General features: G+C 36.9%; 4 protein-coding genes across 4 annotated transcripts in view; all 4 read right to left on the reverse strand.

Moving 5' to 3' along the window:
• Positions 1 to 1583: 1583 nt before the first annotated feature.
• On the reverse strand, positions 1584 to 6379 carry LOC7485396 (pyrophosphate--fructose 6-phosphate 1-phosphotransferase subunit beta; the record flags this gene model as incomplete). Its single annotated transcript, XM_024580995.2, has 12 exons — positions 1584 to 2087; positions 2224 to 2292; positions 2519 to 2563; positions 2816 to 2900; positions 3048 to 3159; positions 3336 to 3451; positions 3540 to 3710; positions 3946 to 4077; positions 4475 to 4563; positions 4965 to 5028; positions 5866 to 5961; positions 6191 to 6379. Coding segments are annotated over 12 exons (1245 nt in total), but the record flags the coding sequence as incomplete, so codon positions are not given.
• Positions 1584 to 26689, reverse strand: part of LOC127904057 (pyrophosphate--fructose 6-phosphate 1-phosphotransferase subunit beta) — a 45329-nt gene continuing 20223 nt past the window's right edge. The window contains exon 17 of the mRNA XM_052445696.1: positions 1584 to 1998. The gene's annotated coding sequence lies outside the window, so the exon portion shown is untranslated. The remainder of the gene's footprint in view (positions 1999 to 26689) is intronic.
• LOC18102894 (ankyrin repeat-containing protein At5g02620) lies at positions 9961 to 17169 on the reverse strand. The gene is made up of 5 exons (XM_024581721.2): positions 16638 to 17169; positions 12173 to 12352; positions 11911 to 12048; positions 11106 to 11659; positions 9961 to 10811 (listed from the first exon to the last, which is right to left on the reverse strand). The coding sequence occupies exons 1-5, from the start codon at positions 16999 to 17001 to the stop codon at positions 10143 to 10145; spliced, it is 1905 nt and encodes a 634-aa protein (XP_024437489.2). The 5' UTR covers positions 17002 to 17169; the 3' UTR covers positions 9961 to 10142.
• LOC7485385 (ankyrin repeat-containing protein ITN1) lies at positions 14236 to 16640 on the reverse strand. The gene is made up of 4 exons (XM_002317130.4): positions 16458 to 16640; positions 16163 to 16300; positions 15282 to 15826; positions 14236 to 15046 (listed from the first exon to the last, which is right to left on the reverse strand). The coding sequence occupies exons 3-4, from the start codon at positions 15639 to 15641 to the stop codon at positions 14363 to 14365; spliced, it is 1044 nt and encodes a 347-aa protein (XP_002317166.4). The 5' UTR covers positions 15642 to 15826; positions 16163 to 16300; positions 16458 to 16640; the 3' UTR covers positions 14236 to 14362.

A 26689-nucleotide genomic window follows, 5' to 3' on the forward strand; every position in this document is an offset into this window, starting at 1 on the left:
AATTCTCATATATACTAATAGTTATAATGTAGAATAAACTTTCCTTGCAACAAACATTGACAATTAATTAGATCATGCAACATCTCAAATTTAAAAAAATATAAACCCTTTAATAAACTGTCCAAACTTGGATGGAAATAAAAAACTAATATTTTCATCCACAATGCATACAAAAAAAAATAATTTATTTTTGAAGACTTAAAATAAATCACTTAGAACTCAATAATTTTTTTTTCATTCTTTCTTCTTTGAAAATAACAAATTTATAAAATAAGTTGCACAAACAAAAAAAAAATTTGCAGTTAAGTTCTGTATATGAATGAAAAATCTTGCTTTAATGAAGTAGTGTTTGTTTTTACAGTTCAATCATGTTGTTGAAAAATTGTAATTTTTTTGACTCAGGCACTTGAATCTGACATCCATGTCAGACCCAAACCTGGGTCTAGCATCAATCATGGTTGCCAGACCGAAGCAAACAACAAACAAAAAGAAGATAATTCTGCTCTTTAGTTGTCATGTGAGAGAAAAGAAAAAAAACACAAACAATCGATTACCGACGATAATTCATCCATGATTTATCTACATGTGTTGCTCCATGTTGAAGAGAGCACGATTGCACATTTAATTATACAACGAATGATCAGATTTAGACACTGGAAAGCTTCTCACGCACCTCCTTAATGACACGGGCACCGCCCACTTATTGGGGGCGTGTGAAACAAGCGCCAACAACTTTTTAATTAAAAAATAAAAAATATAAAGTGAAAATACTACAACGCCCCCATGGTCCTTTTAATTACACAAAATATCCATGAAAAAAATATACCAAAATACCACCAAAGTCAAAGAAACGTTCATCCACGCACAAAAAAATAAAAAATTGAAAATAAAACTCCTATTACAAGACGTTGAAACTGAATTAGAAAATACCAAATTGCGCATCATGTCATACAAAAATGAAGCCATAAAAAAGAGAGTTGATTTCTATAGAAGAATAAATAAAAAGGATAAAGAAGCAGGTCAAGATCCATAAAGGTGAGACATGTGCATGAGATTTTCCAGTAACGTGTAAAAAGGAATTGAAAAGCCAAACAAACAAAGCAACAATACATGGAACTTTTAGACAAGAAATCATAAAAATAGTATATAATAATAATAATAATAATAATAATTTAAAAAAGGCAAAGAAAATTTTCTGTTTGAAAGGAAAAGTTTCAAATCCTTTTTGGGATCCTTTCTTTTTATTTGATAGATGAAAAAAAAGAGTGCTTAAAATCCCTTTTGGCTTGTATGAAAAAGATTCGCTTCCTATCTTTAAAGAACATATTTTTAAAATCATCCACAATACTTATATGAATTGACTCCAACAGTAACCCTAACCATCTAATACAAAAAGAAAAAAAGAAAAGTAAAAACCCTTTCTATGGACTCAAATTCATTACTATTGAAAAGAAAGTAACCAGCAGTTGGATACAAGTAGGACTTGATCCTTTCTATGGACTCAAATTCTATGGACTCAAATTCTATCATCTAAATAGAATTGCATTTCCCGTCAATTTCAGTTGATAAAGTACATGGAGTCGTGGATGAAGATGAACATAACATTTGCATAAAATCAATCCTGCCATGATAAATGTTCTTGGAACATATGTTCATGTCAGCTTATCTTTTGCCACAATTGCAAGGACTTGATCTTAAATGCATGTGTTTCTTCAATGACAACCATGATCGTGAAGATGGGGGCCAAAAGATTCACTACTATTTTGGCGAAGCCAAAAAATTATTCACATTTATGAAAGGAACCAGAAGGTTCAAACGTACAAGTTCAATTGATGGATGTAGAACTGAGTTTCCCAGGATTATCATCCAATAAAAACACAAAAGCCAGAACTCTCAACTCAGATAGCAGCAATGAAAACCAAAAAAAAAGAAAAAGAAAAAGAGATCTCATGCCTGTCCCAAGAACTTTGCAGCTCTCTGAAGAGCATAAATTTGCACCTATCAATACACCTAAGCATCAGCTCCCAATTCTAATAGTAAAGTGTGGCTAATGGCATCTGATCCTGGGCCCATGAATTGGATGGGACCTGAGATTGAATCAATAGAGTTAAAACACAATAGATAATCTTGGAGCGCATGCTTTACAAAGAACTTGGTGTAATAGAACTGGTATCATAAAAGCAAGCCAATTAAAGGCTACTGCTTGATAAATTTATGACTTACCAGGACTGATGTACCGATTCTTAAGTGCCCACTCATCCCTCAGGGATGCAAATTTTTTGAAAGGTGCACCTGAAATTTCATCGAGATCGTCAAATTTGCTGAACATATTTCTAGGTTATATCCAAATTAGTGATCAGTGCAAGCAACACATGCTATTAATTATTATACTCTTCAGAACAAAGCAGAAGCTCTTTATAATGAATGAAACAGAGGCCAAAGTTACTATCATTATTGAGATGGAATTACACATTAAATAAAAAAGAGCAAAAGAGGATGCTTAAGAAAGAATTTATACCTTCAAGCTCTACCATCGCCTTCTTGATCACAGGCTTGAATTTACCTGGAAAAGAATAAAATACATTTGAATTTAAAAAACCGTTTTTGTTGTGAGAGACAGAGAACTCAGGAAATGTCCCTAGACTAGTCCACAAAAAGTTCTCAGAACCTTTTGAAGCTTAAATTAGATCCATAATACATCATCCTAATGCAGCATGCTCTAACCCACAACATATTTTGTATCTTCAAACCAGGAAGTGAATGTGTCTTGTCATCAATAAGGCTGTGCAAAACATGCTAAAGAAAGAGAGAATACCATGTCTCCTTTCCACATCCATCAAAGAAGTCAATGCCGTCCCTCCAACTGTCCATTCTGCAACAGGAGCACCCAAATTCCCAACCTGGAGACATAACATTATCAAATTAAGATACTTAATCAGTAGTGCCAAAACTTTGATGTTACAAGAAGTCAAGAATAGCACAACCTTTTAGTAGTCTTATACCACTCAGAAAAAGGCAAATACAGCCAGAAGGATAGAATCACTCACTGATGATATCAACCCAGTTTTTCCAATGTGAAGGAGAGCTCCTGCACCATAGCCCAAAGCATAGCAGTATGTAGAATCAAAGTTTGTAGGCAAACCACATCTTCCTTCATACCTGGGCAGGGCAAACCATGTATCAGAAAACCTATAACAAATCACGCACTAATCTTTCCATTACACTCCAGGATAGGAACAATGTCAAATGTCTTTTCAAACAGATCATGTAATATTGGACAGAGGAAATAGTGCCTCATAATAGAGATGTGATTTTTAGTTAATAGTTATAATTACCCGAAGAAGTGGGACTGTCCTTTGAAATGGCCTTTGTATGAACCTTCTTGCTTCCTCTTCTCCAACTCAGTCTCAACCATTTGAATAAGCATTTTCTCGGTCTCAATTTTGGCAACCTGAAGGTAAAAGCAGAGTTATGAATAATGATGCCACCTTAATTACAATGGTTGAAATCAGACATAAAATGGTATACATAATAAATACCTGGACATTTCCATGTGGATCTCTTTCAAGCATCAATTGTTCTTGAATTGCTGGTGGTAAAAATTCGAAAAGCTGCAGAGATTGATTTGTGAGTTTCTTTTTCCATTGCCCACCTTCATCTACGACATCATGGGCCAAAACCTCATTCAGTTCTGCTATAAGGTGCTGAACCTGAAAAGAAACATCCAATAAACATGATAAATTGAATGGGGATAGCTGTAGAATCAAAATGAACATTGCGTTCAAATAAAGAGAAAAATTGACATTGCCACTATAGTTAGAAAAAGGTAAACATCCAATAAACATGATTAATTGAACGGGGATTGCTGTAGAATCACAATGAACATTGCGTTCAAATAAAGGAAAAAATTGACATTGCCACTAAAGTTACAGAAACGTAACTTACCTCAGGAATGAAATCAATTAAACCTTCAGGAATAAGAATCACACCATAATTATATCCAAGACCAGAACGTTTACAGATTACATTTACGATGTAATCTGTAACATTTTTCAGCGTCAGTTTCTTAGCAGCAACCTGCAACAAGATGAAAGAGGGTAAGAGAACGTATATGGGAAGCTTTTCTACAATGAACATAACTGAACAGTAGAAATTACAAAAATGATATGGCCCAAGAGCTTTCCTACACACAATGTCAACTTTCCCAGATCAGCTTGAGCATTAATTACAAAAGAGTTAAGCCAGGGAATTACTTTGGAAGAGTCAACTAACAAAAAATGGGGATCATAATTAGATGCAACAAAGGAGGAAAACAAGGTACTTCAAACTTGACAAAGTCCAAAGCAGTCACCAACAATGGAACCAAGTTTTTTTTCCACAGAGATGCACAACACATGATATACTGATAAATTACCAGTTAACAAACTCAACTGGTCAAATATTCAAAACTAAAGAAGCATATTAAAAGAAGCACCTCTTCTCCAATGATGGCGATGTTTGGATGAGTTTGCAAGGCACACTCCAATGTAATGTGAGAAGCTGCACGTCCCATAAGCCGGACAACTGCAGGAAACACAGATTATGAGCAAGCATTACTTGTATAATCAGTAATGTGTATAACATGCTTGAGCACATTTGAGCAAGTATGGAAAAAGCAAATTCCTGATAGCCTATTGCAATTAAGACAGGATCAGTTCTCAGTGGTGTAGTTGCAAAGAAAATAAAGATATCTGGATAACAATTATAATGGAACTACAGGGAAAATAGAGAAGTTAGTGGCAGTTCATGTTCTAGTGCTTGTTGAGGGAAAATGATAGCATGATTTAAATAGCCATCTGCACAATTCTATATCTGAGGACACTCATCAAATGCAATTAGCTAATATTAGTATTTATCTTCACTATGGATTCATTAAACAGATAATAGGAATTTATTTGAAAAAGAAAATCAATGTACAAACTTACAGTGATAATATTTTCCAGTTGATCGAGCATCAACCATGACATTTCCAATCATTTCTGCATATATCTGCATGAACCACATATATTATTAACATTCTATTGTGTGAAGCTGGTAACAAAAAGGATATCAAACTATTAATGGAATTAGGATTAGTTGCAACCTCATCCCATTATAACAATATTGATAACACAGGCAAGATAAGGTGACAATACATGCTATAGAATCGTAAATGTCCAAAAATTGTTAAACAGAAATGCAAATTGCATACAAGCAATAATATGGCAACCAATTCAGTAGGGTCCAGCATAATACTGTCAGTAGTATTGCCTTTCACAATTAAATGTGCGGAAAAGATGTCAATGAAATGGGGCAACTCAAGCATGGTGGGCAAGGCAGGTGTCAATGGAAAGTGCAAAGACTATCCCTGCACACACACACACAGGCACATATTTGTGTGTAAATATATATTGCACAAAAATGTGTGCATACTGTATGGTTACATACAATTTAAGACCATGAGTAGCAAAATTGAGATTCTACAAAATCCAGAATTAAAGGGTCAAGCTTTGGGAAATTTGCATTAGTGTAATGAAAGTTGTGATATATTAACATTTTTAGGAGAGTTAATTAAATGAAATATCTAAGGTTAAAAGTAACAAGTTTTCATGAAACGTTGAACTAGTGTTGCTCAATCATATTCGTAATCTGTAAGGTTTTATATACAGAGATAAGATGCCATGCTTCGAACAAGGAATTTCCATCCAACCACATACAATTTTCAAGCAAATTTTAATGAAAGACTACAATCAAGTAATTCCAACAACTAGATTCATAATGCACAACATAAGGAAAATGTGATATCTCAGCATTTTGATTCAAATAGGAAAGAATATTTATACTCACCTTGCAAGCAGTATCAAATCCAAAACTGGTAGGAACCTCCTTGCATTTCAAATCACCATCAAAAGAAGTAACAACCAAATCAGAAATCACGTTCCGCTTAAGAAACATATGCACATTCAATAACTAAAGAAAACAATGTTTAAGACAACTTTCACATAGTACACACCCTTCAAATTGCATTGATCATTTAATCTACCAAACATTACAACCTATTTAATAATTCAACATCTAAACCAACTACTCCTCTTCATATAACAATTATCCATGCACACACCCAAAGAAATTCGACCACAAAAATCAACAACCTTACTTACTAACTCAAAACAATCCCACGTTCAAATAAAAACATAAAAAACCACAACTTTACCTGGTTTCTGTAAGGATAGATATAATCAGCATTCAATTCAACATATTTGCACTTCATGATCCCAGCCGGACCTCCCCTAAATCCATACAACACACTTCCTTTCGCCCGATCCTCCAAATAATCTACACCGCCACCACAACCAACCAATCACAAACCACAAACCATACACAACAATATCAACTCATAAAAACAACAATCAGAACCATCTAGGTGGTGACTCAGTGGTAAGAGCTTGGGACCAAGAGGTTTGCTCTCTCTGTGGTCTCAGGTTCGAGTCTTGTGGTTGCTCATATGATGGTCACTGGAGGTTTACATGATCGTTAACTTCAGGGCCCGTGGGATTAGTCGAGGTACGCGCAAGCTGGCCTGGACACCCAAGTTAAACTAAAAAAAAAACAATCAGACCCATTAACATGGCTTACCGTAGATTCCAGAAATAACATTATAGCCACCAGGTGTAGTATATATATTAGATAGATGACCCTTGCTATATCGTGGATGGTCTATTTTTTTAGAAAAGCGAAAAAAAAACCTTCATGCTAAACTTAGAATTTAAAAAAATTTAGAAAATTTGGTTATTCAGTCAACCGAGTTTAATAACTTCAACTAATCTAATAATGCTTTTAAAAAAATAACAATAAATAAACTAAATTAATAAAAAATTAACATACAGGATATAAAAAAAGTGATAATAGAAAAAGATTCGAATCAACTCAGGTTAACCTATCGAATCTGTAACTCTGGACATAAAATTGAGATAATCTCAAAGAAAGAAAAGTAAAAAAAATAATAGAGACTAATTCATAACCAACCAAATGTTAGAAAACAAAATTTTAAAAAAATACTCTAAAAAAATAAAAGTTCACTAAAGCTAACTTTCTAAATTCATAACCCCGGTTATGAGACTGATAACACATTATAGAAGACAAATCTATAATTAATTTGGAATCTGATGCAATAAGGATTCAACCCATTGATCAAAACACGTTTCCTAATAATTAATTTGGGAGCTAAATTTGATAATTTAGGCTATTTGGTTTTGGACTGTATTTTTAGGTTTGGTTTATATATATATATATATATATATAAACAATAACTAGGTTTATCAACATTTAAATTAATCTAAAAACTAAAATGCATTGGTGAATATTGTGCAGCTGAAACTATTTACCCCTAATAAAAAACTGTGAATAACCCTGTTTATTTTTTTTAAAATTCATTTTGGTCCTTAAAAATTTATTTTGGGAGATTTGATCTTGATTGAAGGCCAATTAATTTAGATTTCTTAGAAAATATTGGAATTGAAAGAATAGAAACCAAAATTAAAAACACACCAAACATGAATAGTGTGCCAGAAGTTTCACGACAGATATACTTTGGTTATCTAACTTTAAAAATAACATAAATTATATGATTTCGGTGTCTCAGTTTTTTTCAAATTCAATTTTGATATAAAAAATTTATTTTTATTATTTCTTAGTTCTTGGTTGAGAAAGGAGAGAGAAAAGTCATTATATTCCAGCAATAGTGAGAGAAAAATATCATTGACACAGATTTAGACCACTAAAATAATCGATGTTTGTGTCAAATGGTTTCATTTGATGAGAGAAGTTTATATTAGGTTTTTTTACCCTTAAAGTTCATGAAAAAAAAACATCTAAGATTGGTTTGATTTTTGGTTTTGGGTTGATTTTGGTTTTTAGGATAAGTTTTTGGTTTTTTGAGGCCATAGATAAGTTTATCACGATTTCTAAGGTGTTTTGGGTTGAAAAACGAGTTTTGGGTCAAAAATATTTAAGCCTTGATTCTTTGGCCACTACAGTGTCTGGAATCTAGGAAAATTAGACGATGCATTGTTTGATTATTTTTCAAAAAAATTTGATGTTTTTTGCCTGGTTGCGCGGGCCCTGACGAAATGGGCCAGGCCCAACAATGCCTAACCTTTGTTTTTTTTTTTTCTAATTTTTTTTAAATTAATGCTTTTTTATATGTTTTTTTTTCTCTATTTTTTATTTATATTTAGATTAATACCCATTCTCTCATTCATTTTGTTTAAAGAGCCTCTTTTAAATAATAATTATTTTTTTGTTATGCATTTAAATTTTAAAGAGTTTTTCTGATTCATATATAATTTTTAATCTATTGTATAGACAACAATTATTTTTGAAGATGAAAAAATTTATTTTGAGATAATATTTATAATATGTGCAACATTGCATAGTGTTTTTGTTTTCTATTTTATTTTATTCAATCAATTTAATTTGTGTCTCTATTTCTATTATCGTTTGCATGAATAAAAAATTATTTTAATAAATAAATTTAGCATACACAACTAGATAAATGTCTTGGCTTGCGAGATTAAATATTTTGATCCATATCTGTCTCTTAATTTTTCTATTTCTATTTTTAGTTATTGTTTTTTTTTTCAATTATTAACACACATAGTTCTTGATATATTTAATTACATGTATGCATAAACTTTTTGATTTTCACTTAATTGTTTATAACTACAAAAATATGTTAAAAAAGGTTGTGTATATATTTTTTTTATTTGAAAAATAAATATCTAATCCATGACGAAGCATGAGTCAAATATCTAGTTATATGTAAAAACTTAAAAATAAGGATTTTGAACTTGATTTAAAAAAAATATCTATACGTTAAAACCTATTCATCTAAATTTGGTTAGTGGTGGGTGTTTATCGGGTTCAAGTTGTAAGACCCAAACTTTTAGCTCAAACCTAAGCCCAAGTCAGCCCAAACCCAACCTAAGTTAACCTAGGTATTTAAGGAAGAGTTGCAAGAGAATTACTTTTCTCTCTTCTAATTTTTGTAACCGCCGTGACCCTCCCCTTCTCAAACCTAAGATTTTAGTTTTTGATCTTGAGTTTTCGGTTCATGAAAGGTGGAAGTAGCAAGTAAGTGGTTCTCTTTCATATTACTTTCGATTATAGTTTGTTTATGGAATGATTAAAGAAGAGATTAGGGTGTTCTGAGACTTAGCGTAGGTAGGGTGTCCTTTCGACACCACTCCTGTGTTGCCGGTCATGGACCCGGGATTCGGGTCGTGACACAAGTCAAGTCATCATCCTTGCTAGTATATAATTTAATTTATTTAGGTGGAATGATGAATTTTAGCTTTAGTTTTTTGATATTTATTTTTCACATAACATATCAAAATAATAAAAAAACACTAAAAAAATTTAATTCATAGCTAAAATTTCAAAATTGGAGGTTCAGTCTTGCAAAGTAAGAGAATAGTGGTATGTTCATATTTATTGTAATGCTACAACCAACATTACTATCAAAATCTCAGTCAGAATAGTTAAAAAATAATTCAACATTGGAGGTTGAATTATTCAGTGCTAGGTGGTTTTTACAGATCCCACTCATGGAGTTGATGCTTGAACTATCATTACTATATATTTGAATAGAACTTGTAAACAAACTATTCACTTGGAAATGACTCTTGAAGTTTCAATGCACCAATGTTGTAGATGTTTAGGGTTCAGAATTGCTAGCCAAGTTTAGATAACTAGATTCATCATTTTGCATATTGAACTGACCAAGTTTCAAGAAAAATGTTCTGTCCCTCTTGAATAAGAGAAGAGGGGACCAGTGTCAAGAACTCTGTGGTTAGATTAACACCCATTTTACAAGAATTGCTGGCTTTCTTTGTTACTTAATGCACATATCAGAACATTGCATTATTTGGAATTCTTACAATGTACAAACCAAGAACTCATCACATCATTCTTATAGACATCATACTTATAATCATCCATGGTGGTAGTTGCTTACAGATTGGACCAAATGACCAATACTTGTGCCAACCTTTACGTACACAGCCAGGCATCAGATTTCAGAAAATGGAAAGGATTTAGTGTAGGATAATTACGTGTCGGATATGTCATGGAAAGTGGGTATCAGTGGTTTCGACTCGACAACATTTGAAAGAGATCCAAGGTATAGCTGGAATATGTTTAATGAAGGGAATTTTCAGGAGCAAGTTGTAAGTTTTTGATAGTGATGGATAAAGAGGGAAATAAGATAGTGCAAAGATGCCAACTGGGATAAAGGAGACTGCATATAGAGTAATTTTTGTCCAGCTTTCCTTGCTGTAAATCATCAGAATGATTGTTGCTCCAAACGCTACCATCATCATTGCCACAGAGAGAAACAGAAATGTGAAGCCTACCATCAACTTATTAGGAAGTGTATGCTTGAAATCTTTAAATCGAAACGGGGATGTTAGGATAGAGAGGAAAGTAACAACTGATGTCAAAGCGAACGTAAGGGAGAGTACATCAGTCACGGTGAAAACCACAAAGAATGGTTTGTTGACGAGAACAGGAACACCAGTGCTCTGATTCGGACCTCCTGGAACCGTGTAGGCTGCAGCAAAGGCAACGGTGGCAATGAGAACTGCTACCACAGAACATCCTTCTGCTGTTGTCTTTAGCCATTCTTTGGCTAAATTGCGGAGTTCAGAATTTGCAGTAATGAAATACCCTTCTGCAGTGAGCTTCATATTGTTCTGGTGATTCAGGAAATGGGATGGAGTGACTTCTTTGACGCGCTGCGTTCTCACATGGATAACAAAGAGAACATGTCTATCAAGTTTTCTAAAAAGAAAAGAATTATAGAATTAGACCATTAATTTTTTTTATTTATTTCTTCTTATAAATCATACATAAATTACTTTTTAAGATGAATTATTATGTAAACTCACCCTACCATATTGCTGTAATACGTCTACTCCAACCGCTTCAGGATTCAAGATTAGTATGACAATAAAAAAATATTGTGCTTCCCGTGAATTATGTGTATGATAGATATGCATAGCAGGAAGGTAAAAGTCTAAAAAGTGCACCTCAAACCAGAGTAATTCTTCCTGTAAGAGGAATGCAGGGCCTTCCATCTTCTCATCAGATAAAAAATCCTTTCGTTTCCTTCCGACGGTGTGTAGAATGGAATTCCCATCACCATCAATCTTCCTTGTCAGCCTCTTCATAGGCACGTCCATTCCTTTCACAAGCTCGAAAATCTTCTTTTGGCGGTATTTGATTGCTACATGCAATACATTGCGCCCTTCGTCATCAATGTGTTCGACTGCCTGGGGATATAGCTTGAGTATTTCTTCAACAATCTCCACACAGCCTGACTTTGTAGCCAAAATCAAAGGAGTTTCTCCAAGACTCTCCTCTTTGTCTAGAATTTTATTAAACAAATGTACTTCTTGCCGTTCTTGGCCTCCCTTTTCTCCGTACTTATGGATTTTAGGCTTGCTCTGGTCGATGCTAGAATACGTAAGCTCCCAGGAGGTATCTTTTCTGACTAAAAACTTGGCAAGCTCCACAGCTGATCTATGCAGTTGTTTTTGCTTTTGAACCTTTTCCCTCCATACTGAACTTCCATATGATTTTGCTTTCAAGGAAATAAGTTAGTCGCAAATGGTTAGTTGCATATAAATTCTGTGATGTAATGTAAGAATGAGTTTATTATGCAGAAACAAGGCAAGTTACATCATGGTTGTTAAAAGGATTGACAGAAAAAGGAGGGAAACTATAATAAAAATATCTAAGAATGTTACATTTTTTTTATATGAGAAGTGCCATAATCACATTGGTTTCACTGATTCAGTGAAAACTGGAAGGGTAGTGATCATACTTCCATACCTAAATTAATGAATCCTTCTTCAGGCTCTAGTTTAAAAGCTGATGGGTTGCATGATAAAAGCTGAAGACCAGTCATACCATCGGCATCTTTTTGGCCAATTAAATGCGTGTAGTCCAACGCAATTCGGTATGCCAAATCTGTGGCCCAACGTAATTTGTATGAAAGAAAACATTTCAGCATCAGAATATCAACTTCATATGTTGAAACAAAATTGACTTGCAGATGGGGGGAAGAAATGAATTTATAATTGACAATGCTTACCAAAATGCAGAGAAAGAATGGCCATGTGAAGGATAGTGGTTTTATCACTTCTCTGTACATAGAATTGCAAACCAGATTCATCATATCCAGAGACTTTAGCAGCTAGAAAGTTGAACATATCAGTTTTTCCATACCGGGCCGCACGAAAGAGAGCCGTCTCCCCATTGTGGTTGCGCATGCCTAAAAATCCAGGGGCTCTCTTCAGAAGTTTATCTGCAATAGCAACAGTGGAAGATTGCTTGTGGCAGTCTCATGGAGGATTGTGTTTCCTACACCATTTTGGCGAGTCAACTTGTCGAGATGATGGCTAGGCAACGCATCTAGTAAATTTTCTACCAGGGATGCTTCTTTGGCATATGTAGCCATGTGAAGTACTGTATCGTCGTTTACTGTTATTACGTGCAATGCATGATCCTGAATTTTTTGGCAGAGTTCTGCAACTCTCTTCTTGTTTCCTTTCATGAGAGCATAGTACAAGTTTCCGTTTGTTTTCTGTTTACGATCAATTTCATTGGTACCAGGAGACATCAAGGGTTCCATGTAGAAGGGTAATTTTTTCCTTGAAAAAAAATAAAATAAAAATCGCTATGCCAATCCTCAATAATAACCTTCTCCTTTATATCAGAATTCTACTATCATTCAACAGGATCCTGTTAATCTTGACGAGTACACTTACAAAGTATAATATTCTAGCTACCTCTCCTATTCTAAAGCTGTATCCAGAGCTTTTGACTTCATGACTGCATTTGGATTATCAATCATCTTTACTTGTGCTAATTGGCACTTTATTGAATCTTGAACTTTTCCTTGATTATTATTGCACAGTTATGATCACTAACTAGCTATATAGTTTTGCTTCATGTGCTAATTGGCACTTTATTGAAAATGAACCTTGCTTTATATATGCCTTTAGCTGGTGCTTCTCCATGTTTAGTGGAATGTGGATTGTGGAATAACCTTTTTGTTGATTCATGGAATTAAATTCCTACTTTGTCACTAATTCTGTTTCATTAGTGCAGTGTCATAAACATTCCCATGTTATGCACGCCAGGCTTACAACTCATAGTTAATTGGGAATAATATTAGCTTTGCCTATAGTAGTATATTAGCATCTAATCCGAGGGACGAAGTCGAACTTTCTTCCCTCAGTGAAATGCTATCCCCAAGGCCCACATCCTGCAGTTTGACTGAATTGAGTGTAGATTTAAAGGAAACTTATTGGAGAATTTGTTTTTTTTAATCGTTATATCAATTATTTCATTGCTATTTTGATTACTAGAATCAAATAAATATTTCATAATATGAATATTTTTGTAAATTTTGTAAGTTAATTTAAAGAATTTAAAAAGAAAAAAAATTATTTTTTAAAATAAAACATCCTTTTAATATAAGTTATATCCCCCCCCCTCTCTCTCTCTCTCTCTCTCTCTCTATATATATATATATATATATATATATATATATATATATATATATATATAAAATGATTGTTTCTTTTAGTAACTCCTCTGAATATTTAGATTAGACCCATCTTTTATGAGTGGACCAAATCTAACCCAATAATCAACATTAAGTATAATCTAATTAAACACATGTAGTCATGACACAAATTCAGTAGCAAGAGAGCCAAATGGTGCAGCAGATTGGCAACAGCTATAGCTGACTAAACATGATGATCAGGCATAAGTTGCTCACTGGAAATCAAAATTTTAGGCATAAGTCATCCTGTTTTAGTTTGCAAAAATAGAAAGAAGAACCAGATGCAGCACCAGGCCAGGATCAATTCAACTTAAAGGAGCGGCATTGATCAACAATATCACTCTGTTGGTTATTTAAATATTGGTGTTGATTTTTTTATATAATAATCGATTGATTTATTAATGAAACAACCATTCAGATAATAACAGAGAGAAACACAATGAATTTTAAGAAAACTAAAAAAAAAAAAAAGATTGGAAACAAATCCAATTACAATATATTAGTAATAAATCTAAGCTTCATTCTTTGCAAGCGTGTTGCTTCCATCTACGTTTACCTGGATCACCAACAAGGACAGTCTTCACTCATCATAAATTGGTTTAAATATGATTATTGAAATCCTTACAATTATCAACAACTCAATAACGTAGATGGAAGGTTTGGACTTGACAATATTAACAATAATACATATTATCATCCATGTATGGTATTTCATGGAATGTGGGACTCTGAGGTTTGGACTTGACAACATTTTAAACATTTGGACATCATCGTACAAGGTTTGGATAGAACAAGTTTAGTTAGAGGAAAGTTTTCGAGCAAATATTTGTAAGTTTTTGATAGTGAGGAATATAGAGGAAAATAAGATAGGGCGAAGATGCAAACTGGGATAAAAGAGACTGTGTATAGAGTAACTTTAGCCCAATTTTCCTTATTGTATATCGTCAGAAAGATTGTTGATCCAAATGCTACCATCATCATAGCCACGGAAAGGAACAGAAATGTGAAGCCTGCCATCAACTTATTGGGAAGGGTATGCTTGAAATCTTTAAATCGAAATGGCGATGAGAGGATGGAGAGAAATGTCACAACTGATGTCAAAGCAAAGGTAAGAGATAGTACGTCCGAGACAGTGAAAACCACAAAGAACGGTTTATTAACGAGGACAGGAACACCGGTGCTCTGATTTGGACCTCCTGGAACTGTGTAGGCTGCTGCAAAGGCGACTGTAGCAATCAGAACAGCCACGACCGAAGATCCTTCTGCAGTGCTCTTCATCCATTCTTTCGCTGAGCTGCGAAGTTCAGAGTTTGCAGTAATAAACAAACACTCTGCAGAGAGGTTCTGACTGTTATGGTGGCTTATGAAATGAGGTGGAGTGACTTTTTCGACTCGCTGTATTCTCGCACACAAAAAAAAACAGACATGTCAATCACTGAATTTTTCCAAAGAAAATAAGCATTAGACCATTAATATTTTTAGTTCTTTCTTCTTTTCTACAGCATGTGGAAATGCAATGCAAATTCCTCAAGTTTGTTTCAATTGCTTAAAGATTCAAGATTAGTGCAGCATTCTAAAAAATATGCCTGCGTGTGAATCATATGTTGATGCTAAAAGTCTAAAAATGCACCTCAAACCATAGCAACTCTTCTTGTAATAGGAATGCAGGGCCTTCCATCTTCTCAGATACAAAATCCTTTCTCTTTACACCAACAGTGTGCAGAATAGAATTCCCCTCGTTATCAATCTTTCTTACCAGTCTCTTCATGGGCACTTCCATTTTCGTCACAAGCTCGAAAATCTTTAACTCTCTGTATTTGATTGCCACATGCAACACATTGCGACCTTCGTCGTCAACATGTTCAACTGCTTGAGGGTAAAGCCTGAGTATTTCTTCCACTATCTCCACAATGCCTGACTTCGTAGCCAAAATCAAAGGAGTTTCACCAACATCATCCATTCTCTCAGGAATTCTAGCAGCCAAAGACATCCCTTCTTGCCCACCTATCTCTCCATATCTGTGTATTTTGGGCTTGCTCTGGTCAATGCTAGAATAAGTAACTTCCCATGAGGTATCATTTCTAGATAAAAGCTTGGCAAGCTCTACAGCTGATTTATATTTATCCTTTTGATTTTGAACCTTCTCCTGCCAAGCTGTACTGCAACAGGATTTAGCTATCCAAGGAATAAGGCAAGTCAGCAACATACATACCTAACTTAGGCTCTTGAACACGACATAAATAAAAATTATCTATAAGGATGAATTATTTTGCAGAAAGATGGAAAATACGTGACTGTAAGAAGATTAACCTATGTACAACTGTACGAGAATCTTATTATTTCAAGTACGAAAAATTCAGAGAAAAAGAAGGAAATTTGCAGCACATTATTCCTATATGAAGATAAAGGAAGGATTGTTCAAGTGTCATAATCTTGACAAGAAAGAAGTGCACTATAGTATTAGCTGTTCTGAATGTGATTAGCAAAATGGAAGTGAGCTTGTATACATACCTAATTTAATGAATCCATCTTCAGGCTCTTGTTTAAAAGCTTACTGGTTGCACGAAAGAAGTTGAAGACTTGTCATCCCATCACCGTCTTTTTCGCTGATTAAATGTCTGTAGTCCAATGCAATTTGGTATGCCAAATCTGTTTTTTTCATTAAAAATGTACCAGAGAGAAGTTTTTGTTTTAGAGCAGCAAAATAAAAACTTCAGCATGCTTCAGAATTGAGATTTTATTTAATTCCACCAAACATAACATACAGAAGTGCCCAAGAAATGAACTTGTGATTTATAATGCTTACCGAAGTGTTCAGAAAGAATTGCAATGTGGAGGATAGTGGTTTTATCACTTCTCTGAACATAAAATTGCAGACCTGCTTCGTCATATCCAGAGACTTTAGCAGCTAGAAAGTTGAACATATCAGTTTTTCCGTACCGAGCTGCACGAAACAGAGCCGTCTCCCCATTGTGGTTGCGCATACCTAACAGTCCGGGGGCTCTCTTTAGCAGTTTATCTGCAACAGCAATCGCATGGTTGCTAGTGGCAGTCTCATGGAGAATTGTGTTTCCCACTCGATTTTGTCGGGTCAACTTGTCGACATGATGATCAGGCAACTCATCTAGTAATCTTTCCACCAAGGCTGCTTCTTTAGCATACGTAGCCATGTGGAGAACAGTATCATCATTCACTGTTATTACGTGCAATGCATGATCTGAAATTCTTTGGCAGAGATCTACAACATCCTTCTTGTTGCATGTCACTAGAGCCTTGTACAGACGTCCATTGATTTTCTGTTTGGTATCAAGAACATCAGCATTGCAGGAACCCATCAGTGGCTGAAACATCCTGAATAGGGAGGTGGCTTCTCTCTTTTTCTGTCCTTATTATCCTTTGATTCTTTTGATTTTGAAGACAAAGTAATATTGTTGTTCTAGCCCTCAATAATGAATTGCTCTGCCCATTTTATGTCAAAATCCCGCTTTTTCTACACCTAATCTTGTCCATATCGGCCAATACACAAAGTACCTAGCTTTTTATTACAATAAATGTAAATGCTGGGTCATACTTTTCAAAGAGTAATTGTCTTTGTGAAACATCACTTTGATGATAAAAATCTGCTTTATCCCTTAATCGAATACTTTTCTTTTCTTTTCTTTTTATATGGAAGTCTTTGATAGAATTTTAGCACTGTCTTTGTCTATCCTTTTTTTTCATTAGTGCAATCCCATCCAAAAGCAGCACGTTTTGCACGTCATGCTTTACAGCTAATTAGGAATAATCTTTGCTTACATAGTACAAATTCTTTCTTTAATTTCATTACTGCAATGGCACGTGTTGGGGATTCTGGCTCCTCATGCGCGGACCGGTGGTGTTCTGATATTTGCCCATAGGAGGCTTAAGCACACTGGGACACAATATTTAACGTGGTTCGGCAAATCGCCTACATCCACGGGAGAAGTCAATATTATCAGAGACATATAGAGAAAGGGTTACAACACACATGGAGGAGGAGGATCACTTCACTCAAACTCTACTCTCATTGCTCTCACACTGCTGCACCCTGCCCTTGGCAGCCCCTCACTTTCTCTCTTGTTCTCTCACGTTCTCTTCTCTACACTCTCTCATTTTGCTATCTCACGTATGCCTATTTATAGGCAAGTATGGTGGCTGCATTAATGGTGCCAGCACATGGGTTGCACCATTTTGTCAATGGTTGGTGCAACTACCATTGACAATGGCAACCCTCTCTTCTTAGGGTAGGCTGCACATGTTGTTGCCCAATAAATGGTAATATCCCAACAATCACCCTCTTTGACATTTATGTGGGGCAACTGTCCGCTTGCTTCTTCAGCATAAGCTTGCAACTCGCAGCTCTTCCAAGCTTACCATTCTGAGAGCGTCTTTGACCAAGTTTATAGGTACTCGCCAAACCTTTCAATCACCAGAGTCACCAAAGCACATCTTTTCTCACATAAAAGGATCACTACAACTAGATGGTCTGCCACTTCACATCAGAAGAGTGTTAACGCTTGTCTCTGGGACACACTGCATTCCCCTTCGAGCGTATTAACCATGCTCGGTCCGGAATGATTCATCAAGCCTCACACCAAGGCTTACAACACCCCCTCAAACGGAAATTTCTATTTCCAAGTACGACATTCATTATCTTAGTATCTCAATATGATCACGAGCTCACCACTCTTCCAAGAGTCTACTCATCCAGGAGTTGCGCCTGCCCTCTGTTCCACCCTAGGAACCACGCCTTACTTCTCCGTGAGTCTCTCGCTCTTAGTCTCAAGAGTCCAGGTAGCTCTCCATCTTTAACCATGGGGGCAGCCCATTAAAGGTTGATCCATATATGTCTTGATACTCTGAGTATTACAATGCCTTCACCGAGCTCACCACCTTGACAAGAGTCAACTTGTTCCCGGAACCTGCGCATGCCCTCTGCTCCTTCATAGCAGCCGCATCTTAATGCTCCACAAGTCACCCACTTATTGTCCAAGGAAAATGTCTTCTAGCTCATTAATCTTTAGCATGGGGGCAATATCCATGAAAGTCAATCCTGCATTTGTCTCCATACTCATCATAGCCACTTCGTTGGCTATACACCTGTCCACTCATATCTAGCCATCACATTGGCTTTGGGGCGTTCTGAACTGGGCTCATATCATGACCCACACACCTTCTCCTGAGGTGTCTCCGCTCGTCGTCATGCGGCGGTCTGAAATGGGGCTCCTCTAATGGCCCTCACACCTTCTCTAAGGTGTCTTCGCCCGTTGTCATGGGCGGTCTGAACTGGGGCTCCTATCACGACCCTCACACACCTTCCATCTAAGATGTCTTCACTTTTCATAGGTGGTCACAACCTCCTTCAGTTGAGATGTTTCAAAGTGGCTCCAAAATTCTCTACCACCATGTGGACTATGGGAGATCACTGCCACTGATTACATAGAAAGAGAAAGTTGCGGTATACTCCTCGCAATCCTCCACCTTGATTTCTATGTTTAGAACTTCTGCGCCTTTCTGCTTGACAGCTCCACCTACACCAACTCTCTTTAGTGTCTTCGCCTTTCATTATAGGCGGTTGCCTTGTATCACAGGCATTTGCACCCCCTCAATTAGGTGCTTCTACAACAGCTCTCTTTCCATCCTTACATGCATTGGAAAGGTCTTCGCCTGTTGTCTTCATCAAGAGCACAAAAGACTTTCTGTTGTACAACTTCTACATAGTCTCTGCTCTGAGCTTCATTTGGGAACTCTTCTTCTCCTTGTACCTGTTGTCTCATTACAGTACCTCCTACGGGTACTCCTGCACAATCTCCGTGTGCCCTCGTGCAATTTCTGTTCTCCAGATTTTTCCTTATTCCTTGCTTATGTTTGACAGCAGCTCATCCTGTCACAACACATGTCCAAGTCAAAATAGGGTGCCAATCTTTATCCCCTTGCTGTATTTCTCTTTTATTATCAGGGTCTTCATCAATTCTCCACTCGAGAAATCACAGTCACTGAATCTAACTTCTTTGGAGAAATCACCACTCCATAAACATACGAAACCCAACTGTTCCCTTGTGCCATCATCCTGCTAGTCTTCAACCGTTTCATTACAAACTGTTATATATACAAAAATAGTACCGTATGGATAATCCTTCCACTAAGCAAGTTCCTAGGAAAGATTGGAGGGGTCACACTGGTCCCGCTTAAAATCCAATCTCCTAGACAGAACTTCTTAGGCCATATCTATCCATCGTACTGTCTTTTCGTATATACCATTTGCTAGCTTTGTTGCGGCTTTCCTTTACAAGTGATCTGGAATATACTGGTTTAATACATGATTTCTCAATATCTGGCGAGACTACCAGTGCTTAGATTCGTCAAGATTGGTCTTCGTCAATTTTCACTCCACACCTCTAATTATCCACATGATCGGGTGTCCAGAGTGTCCCAATTTTGCCTTCTTTCAAGGCAACTAAAAAATTCCCCACTTAGCAGTTCAACACATGTAATTGGGTAAACATGTGAGCCTTCTTCTTCTTCATCACAATCGACCACCATAATGACTTTCAGATGCCTCCTAATCGGGCAATCTTTCTTAATAATTCACCATCACCACTTTTAGTCTCACATCTCAACGATCGGACCGTACCATTGCATGTAGAACGATCAAATTAGCTAGAAACAAGTCTGAAATCGTCAAAATCGCATTTTAGACGGCTAAGATTTGATCAAAAACAATTCTGGCCTGATGAACGGCCCAGATTCAATCTCAGATCCGGTTGCACGTAGACTCCGCTACACAGAATCGTATCCCTCGGCTCGCGGCTCGGCTCCAACACAGCTCGGCTCAACTCGGCTAGGCTAGGCTCGCGGCTGATGACGTGACAGGTGGGTCCCACTTTGCTGACATGTCTACTGACTGGACGATGACGTGTCTGCTGACTAGACGTTGACATAGCATGCCAACTGTGCATGCTGGTGTCATGCTTACGTCATGATGACATCATCCTTATCCGGGTCTGGCACGTGGGTCGGGTCGTCTGGCATTCGGGTCGGGTCAGCCCATCCGGGTGAAGAAGACGCGTGTGATGCGTGGCGCACGTCTGTGCGCGTGGCCAGCCATCTCGCTGGCGCGTGAGGACGATTCCGACTTCTGATTTCGATGCCGTTTTCACCAGTAGCTTCGTCTCTTCCTCCTCTACACAGTGGTATGGGCAAAACATAATTTTGACCACTTTCTTTTTTGAGCAAAAATCAAACACCACTTTAAACCATGTGCTCTGATACTAATTGTTGGTGATTCCGGCTCCCCATGCGCGGACCGGTGGTGTTATGATATTTTCCCATAGAAGGCTTAAGCAAACTAGGACACAATATTTAACATGGTTCGACAAATCGCCTACATCCACGGGAGAAGTCAATATTATCAGAGACAGATAGAGAAAGGGTTACAACACACATGGAGGAGGAAGATCACTTCACTCAAACTCTACTCTCATTGCTCTCACACTGCTGCACCCTGCCCTTGGCAGCCCCTCACTTTCTCTTTTGTTCTCTCACGTTCTCTTCTCTACACTCTCTCATTTTGCTCTCTCACGTATGCCTATTTATAGACAAGTATGGTGGCTGCATTAATGGTGCCAGCACATGGGTTGCACCATTTTGTCAATGGTTGGTGCAACTACCATTGACAATGGCAACCCTCTCTTCTTAGGGTAGGCTGCACATGTTGTTGCCCAATAAATGGCAATATCCCAACAGCGCGTTCCACGCTTAGCTTTACATCTTGATTTAACTATATTCTATACTATATGCAACCCTTTTGTTCTTCAGAATAGGGTCAGCACGTATCAGGCTGCCAGTGTAATTCCAGACGCATAGCACATAGCTGTGGTATCGCGGAGATATATGCATGCTCAAACGCAGAAAAATTCAATACCATTAGTAGTAACTGTTGAGCAGAAGTAAAAAGATTATTGACTTGATAATACGTGTACGGTTTGAATTTCATTCCACCTTTGATGGATTCTTTGCTCTTTTAAACAAATTCACACAGCATGCAACTTTATGCTCTATGATGGATAATGCAGCCAAACTCAATCAGAATAAGAATTAAAGAATGAAGAAGATAGAGTTTCAGGAAAATGGTCCGCAACAAAAATCCTAACTATTCCTCATATCACTCAATAATTACAACATATCCACATTTGACTATCCAAAACCCCTTACCTCTCTACACACATATACTTCCCCCTTAGGCAATACTGATAATTAGGAATAATCTTTGCTTACATTGTACAAATTAGGAATAAGGAGTGTCTACAACATATCTTCTAAAGATAAAACTCAAAAACTAAAGCACTTACACAGCATGGTATTAATGGAAATCGAAACATGTACCAGTCAATATTGCAAAATATTGCACTTTTTTTTTATTAATCATATATAGTTATATAGTTGGCAATCCATAATGATTGGGCTAGTTATCATCTATAGTGTCAGCCAGCAACACTCACAGTGCTGGTCTTCAGGAATACTGATGTTGTATAGTTAGGACTCTATGTTGGTCTTCAGGAATACTGATGCTGTTAGGACTCTAGTGTTTGAATTTGAATTAATCTTATGTTATCATGTTGTTAGGAAAGCTTATCATGTGTTCTTGTTCATTCTTCAAGGCTATATATATATATATATATATATATCCTCGTTGAGTTAATAAGAAGACAACTTTACAAGGCATTCTATTGTTTATATGGTATCAGAGCATCTTTAATTATTATTTTTCCCATCATCTTTCTCATCATGACTGATCCCAACAACACCAGCCTGCCCAACCTGGTGACCATCAATGTCACGGCACAGGCTCCTCTCAAGCTCACCAGCTCCAATTATTGGTCCTGGAAGCTGCAATTCCAAACACTTTTTATAGGTTATGATCTCCAAGGGTTCGTTGATGGAACCAAACCTTATCCACCATAATATCTCATCACTGACAACTCAAACACTCTTAATCCTGAATACCATGCATGGATACATCAAGATCAACTAATATTAAATGCTCTCATTGGAGTTATTCACCACTCCATCATTCCATTTATTGCTGGTACGTGCTACTACATCTCAGCAAGCTTGGACAATTTTAGCATCAACATATGCCACCCTCTCCAACATATGCCACCCCCTTATGAGGCCGCATCAAACAAGTCAAGGCCAGCTTCAAAGCCCTCATAAAAGGCTCTCTTTCCATCTCTGATTTCATTCACTCTGTTAAAGCATGGGCTGATGAATAAGCAATGTTGGGTGCCCCCGTTGATGGTGAGGATGTCACATATAAAATTTTGGAAGAATTGGGCGATGAATACAAAGAACTTGTGCGTGTTGTACAAGCCAGAGACACCTCCATTGCCTTTGATGAACTTCATGAAAAACTACTCATGTTTGAAGCCTCTCTAAATACTTCACACAAAGCCTCCTTATAGTTCTCTCCTACGGCCAATGCAACAGTTAATCGTTATGGCTATCGATCTAAGACCTTTTTTGGTCGAATAAATTGGCATTTTTTATTAGGTCACCCATCGTTACCTATTCTCAATGTTATCCTTTCCAAAAATAAGCTAAACACTTGTTCAATGACAAAGCAATTTTCCTGCAATGCATGTCAATGTAACAAAAGTCACAAACTTCCATTCTCAGCTTCCACTTTAGAGTCTCATGCTCCTCTTGAAATAATTTTCTCCGATGAATGGACTGTTCCTATGTAGTCCATTGATGGCTTTAAATATTATATTGTTTTTGTGGATCATTTTACACGTTATACATGGTTCTATCCTTTGAAATACAAATCTGATGTCAAGCCTACATTCATATGTTTTAAAGCCATTGTTGAAAATTATTTCAAGCATAAAATCATTACCTTCTATTCCGATAATGGAGGTGAATTTACAGCTCTCAAAGATTTTTTTTCAAATACATGACATATCTCATTGTACTTCCCCACCACACACAGCTGAACATAATGGTATCTCTGAACGCAAACACCGACACATAGTGGAAACTGGTATTTCACTTCTCACTCATACCTCATTACCTCAAAATTTTTGGTCATTTGCGTTTTTCACTGCCATTTATTTAATTAATCGGATGCCTTCACCTTCATTAAAATATTTTTCTCCATTTGAACTTATCTTTAAAAAAATCTCCTAATTATGCTAAACTTTGCATTTTCGGGTGCTTGTGTTATCCATGGCTACGTCCATATTTGGCTCATAAACTAGATGTTCGGTCCAAACCGTGCATATTTCTTGGATACTCCAAAACTCAAAGTGCTTACAACTGTTTTGATCCCCAATCCTCCAAATTGTTTTCTTCCCGTCATGTTCAGTTTGTTGAGTTCACTTTTCCATATCCTAGTTTACTACAATCATAGTCTGTATCAGACTCTTCCTCTCTACAAATATGGACACCTTATATTCTTTCTATAGTAACACCTGCGCTTGTGCCTCCCCCGTTCATGCCACCTGTAATTCCACCTTCTGTAGCATACCCTATCAGCAGCTCCATTACAACAGCTCCATTACAACAGCCAACAACAGCTCTCCCACCATGCAACCCACACAACCTTCCTCTGTTCTGCCCACCTCACCATCCCCCATGATCATTCATCCTCCCCCTGCTGCACCTTCTCATTTCATGACCACCAGATCAAAAAATAATATTTACAAACCTATTCGCAAACTACCTTCCATACACATCTTCCCTCAACTGATATTCAGGAGCCCACATCTGTGACCAATGCTTTAAAGGAAGAAAAATGGCATCATGCCATGCAGGATGAGTTTAAAGCTCTCATCCAAAATGAAACCTGGGATTTGGTTTCTCCTCAATGTGCCTCTAACTTAGTCGGTTATAAATGGATTTTCAGGGTAAAGCACAATTCTGATGGCAGTGTTTCTCGCTATAAAGCACGCTTGGTGGCCAAAGGCTTTCACCAGCGACCGGGGCTTGACTATATCGAAACCTTTAGTTTGGTTGTCAAGCCAACCACAGTTCGTCTTGTTCTGTCAATTGCAATAAGTAATGGGTGGAGGCTGTGACAATTGGATGTCAACAATACTTTTCTTCAAAGACATCTGCAGGAAGACGTATACATGGTTCAGCCGCCTGCCTTTGTAGGCAAAGAACGACCACATTTCATCTGCAAATTACGTAAAGCCATTTATGGGCTAAAGTAAACACCACGTGCATGGTACCATGAACTCCGCTCCTTTCTGATTGATAACGGCTTCACAGATTTAGTGAATGATATGTCCTTGTTCATTCTTAAACATCATGGACATCTTCTATATTTATTGGTATATGTGGATGACATTATCATCATCGGTGATGATGAGCATGCAGTCGACCTCCTTGTTCAAAACTTAGCCAAGCGGTTCTCACTAAAGGATCTGGGGTCTCTAACTTATTTCCTTGGTGTGGAAATTCAATCCCATCTTCACGGGTTGGTGCTTTCTCAGCACAGATATATTCAGGATCTCTTGCATCGTACCAACATGAGCAACTCACGGCCTGTGGCTACTCCACTACCATCAGGTCCTCCTCCCACTCTTGCAATGGGTGAGTTACTCCTTGATCCATCTGCATATCATGCCACTGTTGGAAGTCTTCAATATATGTCACTTACTCAACCGGATTTATCTTTTGCTGTGATCAAGTTGTCACAGTTCATGCACAAACTGACTGAAGAACATTGGAAACTTGTCAAACGACTACTGCGTTATCTCTCAGGCACCAGTAACGTAGGCCTTTTTCTGTATCATCAATCACCTGCACACTTGTATGCTTTTTCAGATGCAGATTGGGGGGGGAAACAAGGATGACTTCTCCTCCATCAGTCCCTACATTCTATACCTTGGTCGGAATCCTGTCTCATGGTCATCCAAGAAACAACAAACCATTGCTCGATCATCAACGGAGGCTGAATATCGCTCTGTGGCTGACACAGCCTCAGAAATCAGTTGGGTATGTTCATTATTGAATGAACTTCAATATTCGGTTAATCAAGTTCTTGTGATTTATTGCGATAATATTGGTGCAACACAACTATGTTCAAATCTAATTTTTCATTCAAGGATGAAACATGTGTCCATTGATTTCCATTTTATTCGCGAAAGAGTTAAGTCTGGAGTTCTTCGTGTTTGTCATGTCCCCTCTGATGATCAACTCGTTGATGCATTGACAAAATCTCTTCCCCGTTATCGGTTTGAGTTACTCAAGGACAAGATTGGACTTACTCAAGGTCGTCCATCTTGAGGAGGGATGTCAGCCAGCAACGTTCACAGTGCTGGTTTTCAGGAATACTGATGTTGTATAGTTAGGACTCTATGCTGGTCTTTAGGAATACTGATGCTATTAGGACTTTAGTGTTTTGAATTTGAATTAATCTTCTGTTATCAGGTTGTTAGGAAAGCTTATCCTGTGTTCTTGTTCATTCTTTATGGTTGTATATATATCCTCATTGAGTTAATAAGAAGACAACTTTCCAAGGCATTCTAACGTTTATATATAGAGTCCACCAACCAATCATGTACAAGGTAAAAATAATAATAGTAAATTGCAAGGCATCACATTTTAATGGGCGAAAAATGGAAGCTTGTAAGGTAGCATTACATGTGGATTAATATTCTTGGAATGTTGGACTCGATGGCTTAGACCTGGCAACATTTGAAAAAGATTTAGAGATCTTCAAGGGTATGGCTAGAAAATGTTTAGCGAGAGGAATATTCTCGAGCAAGCACTTGTAATAACTTAATTTTGGATTCTCAAAATTTTCTTCAAATGTTATTTTATTTTTATTATTATTCATAAAAATCCAAAAAAAAGAAAAAACTTAAAATTCAAAAAAATATTTTTCTCAGGTAAACCACCCTTTTCCATGAAAAATGAGCCCATCGAGTCAAACCCGTCATTTTCAGTCAAAACCGAGTCAACTGGGTCAATACAGGTCAAACCATGTTGACCGGGGTGAAAATTGAGTTT

This window comes from Populus trichocarpa, chromosome 11, assembly GCF_000002775.5.
Source record: "Populus trichocarpa isolate Nisqually-1 chromosome 11, P.trichocarpa_v4.1, whole genome shotgun sequence".
NCBI classification, from domain to species: Eukaryota; Viridiplantae; Streptophyta; class Magnoliopsida; order Malpighiales; family Salicaceae; genus Populus; species Populus trichocarpa.

Coding starts and splice junctions, on each gene's coding strand:
- LOC7485385 (XM_002317130.4), bottom strand. CDS start 15,641: ATGTCTTTGGCTGCTAGAATTCCTGAGAGAATGGATGATGTTGGTGAA. Junction 15,047..15,281: donor AAGAGTTGCTATGGTTTGAG/GTGCATTTTTAG, acceptor GCGAGAATACAG/CGAGTCGAAAAAGTCACTCC.
- LOC18102894 (XM_024581721.2), bottom strand. CDS start 17,001: ATGTTTCAGCCACTGATGGGTTCCTGCAATGCTGATGTTCTTGATACC. Junction 12,049..12,172: donor CATTCTTTCTCTGCATTTTG/GTAAGCATTGTC, acceptor GTTGGGCCACAG/ATTTGGCATACCGAATTGCG. Junction 11,660..11,910: donor AGAAGGATTCATTAATTTAG/GTATGGAAGTAT, acceptor TTTCCTTGAAAG/CAAAATCATATGGAAGTTCA.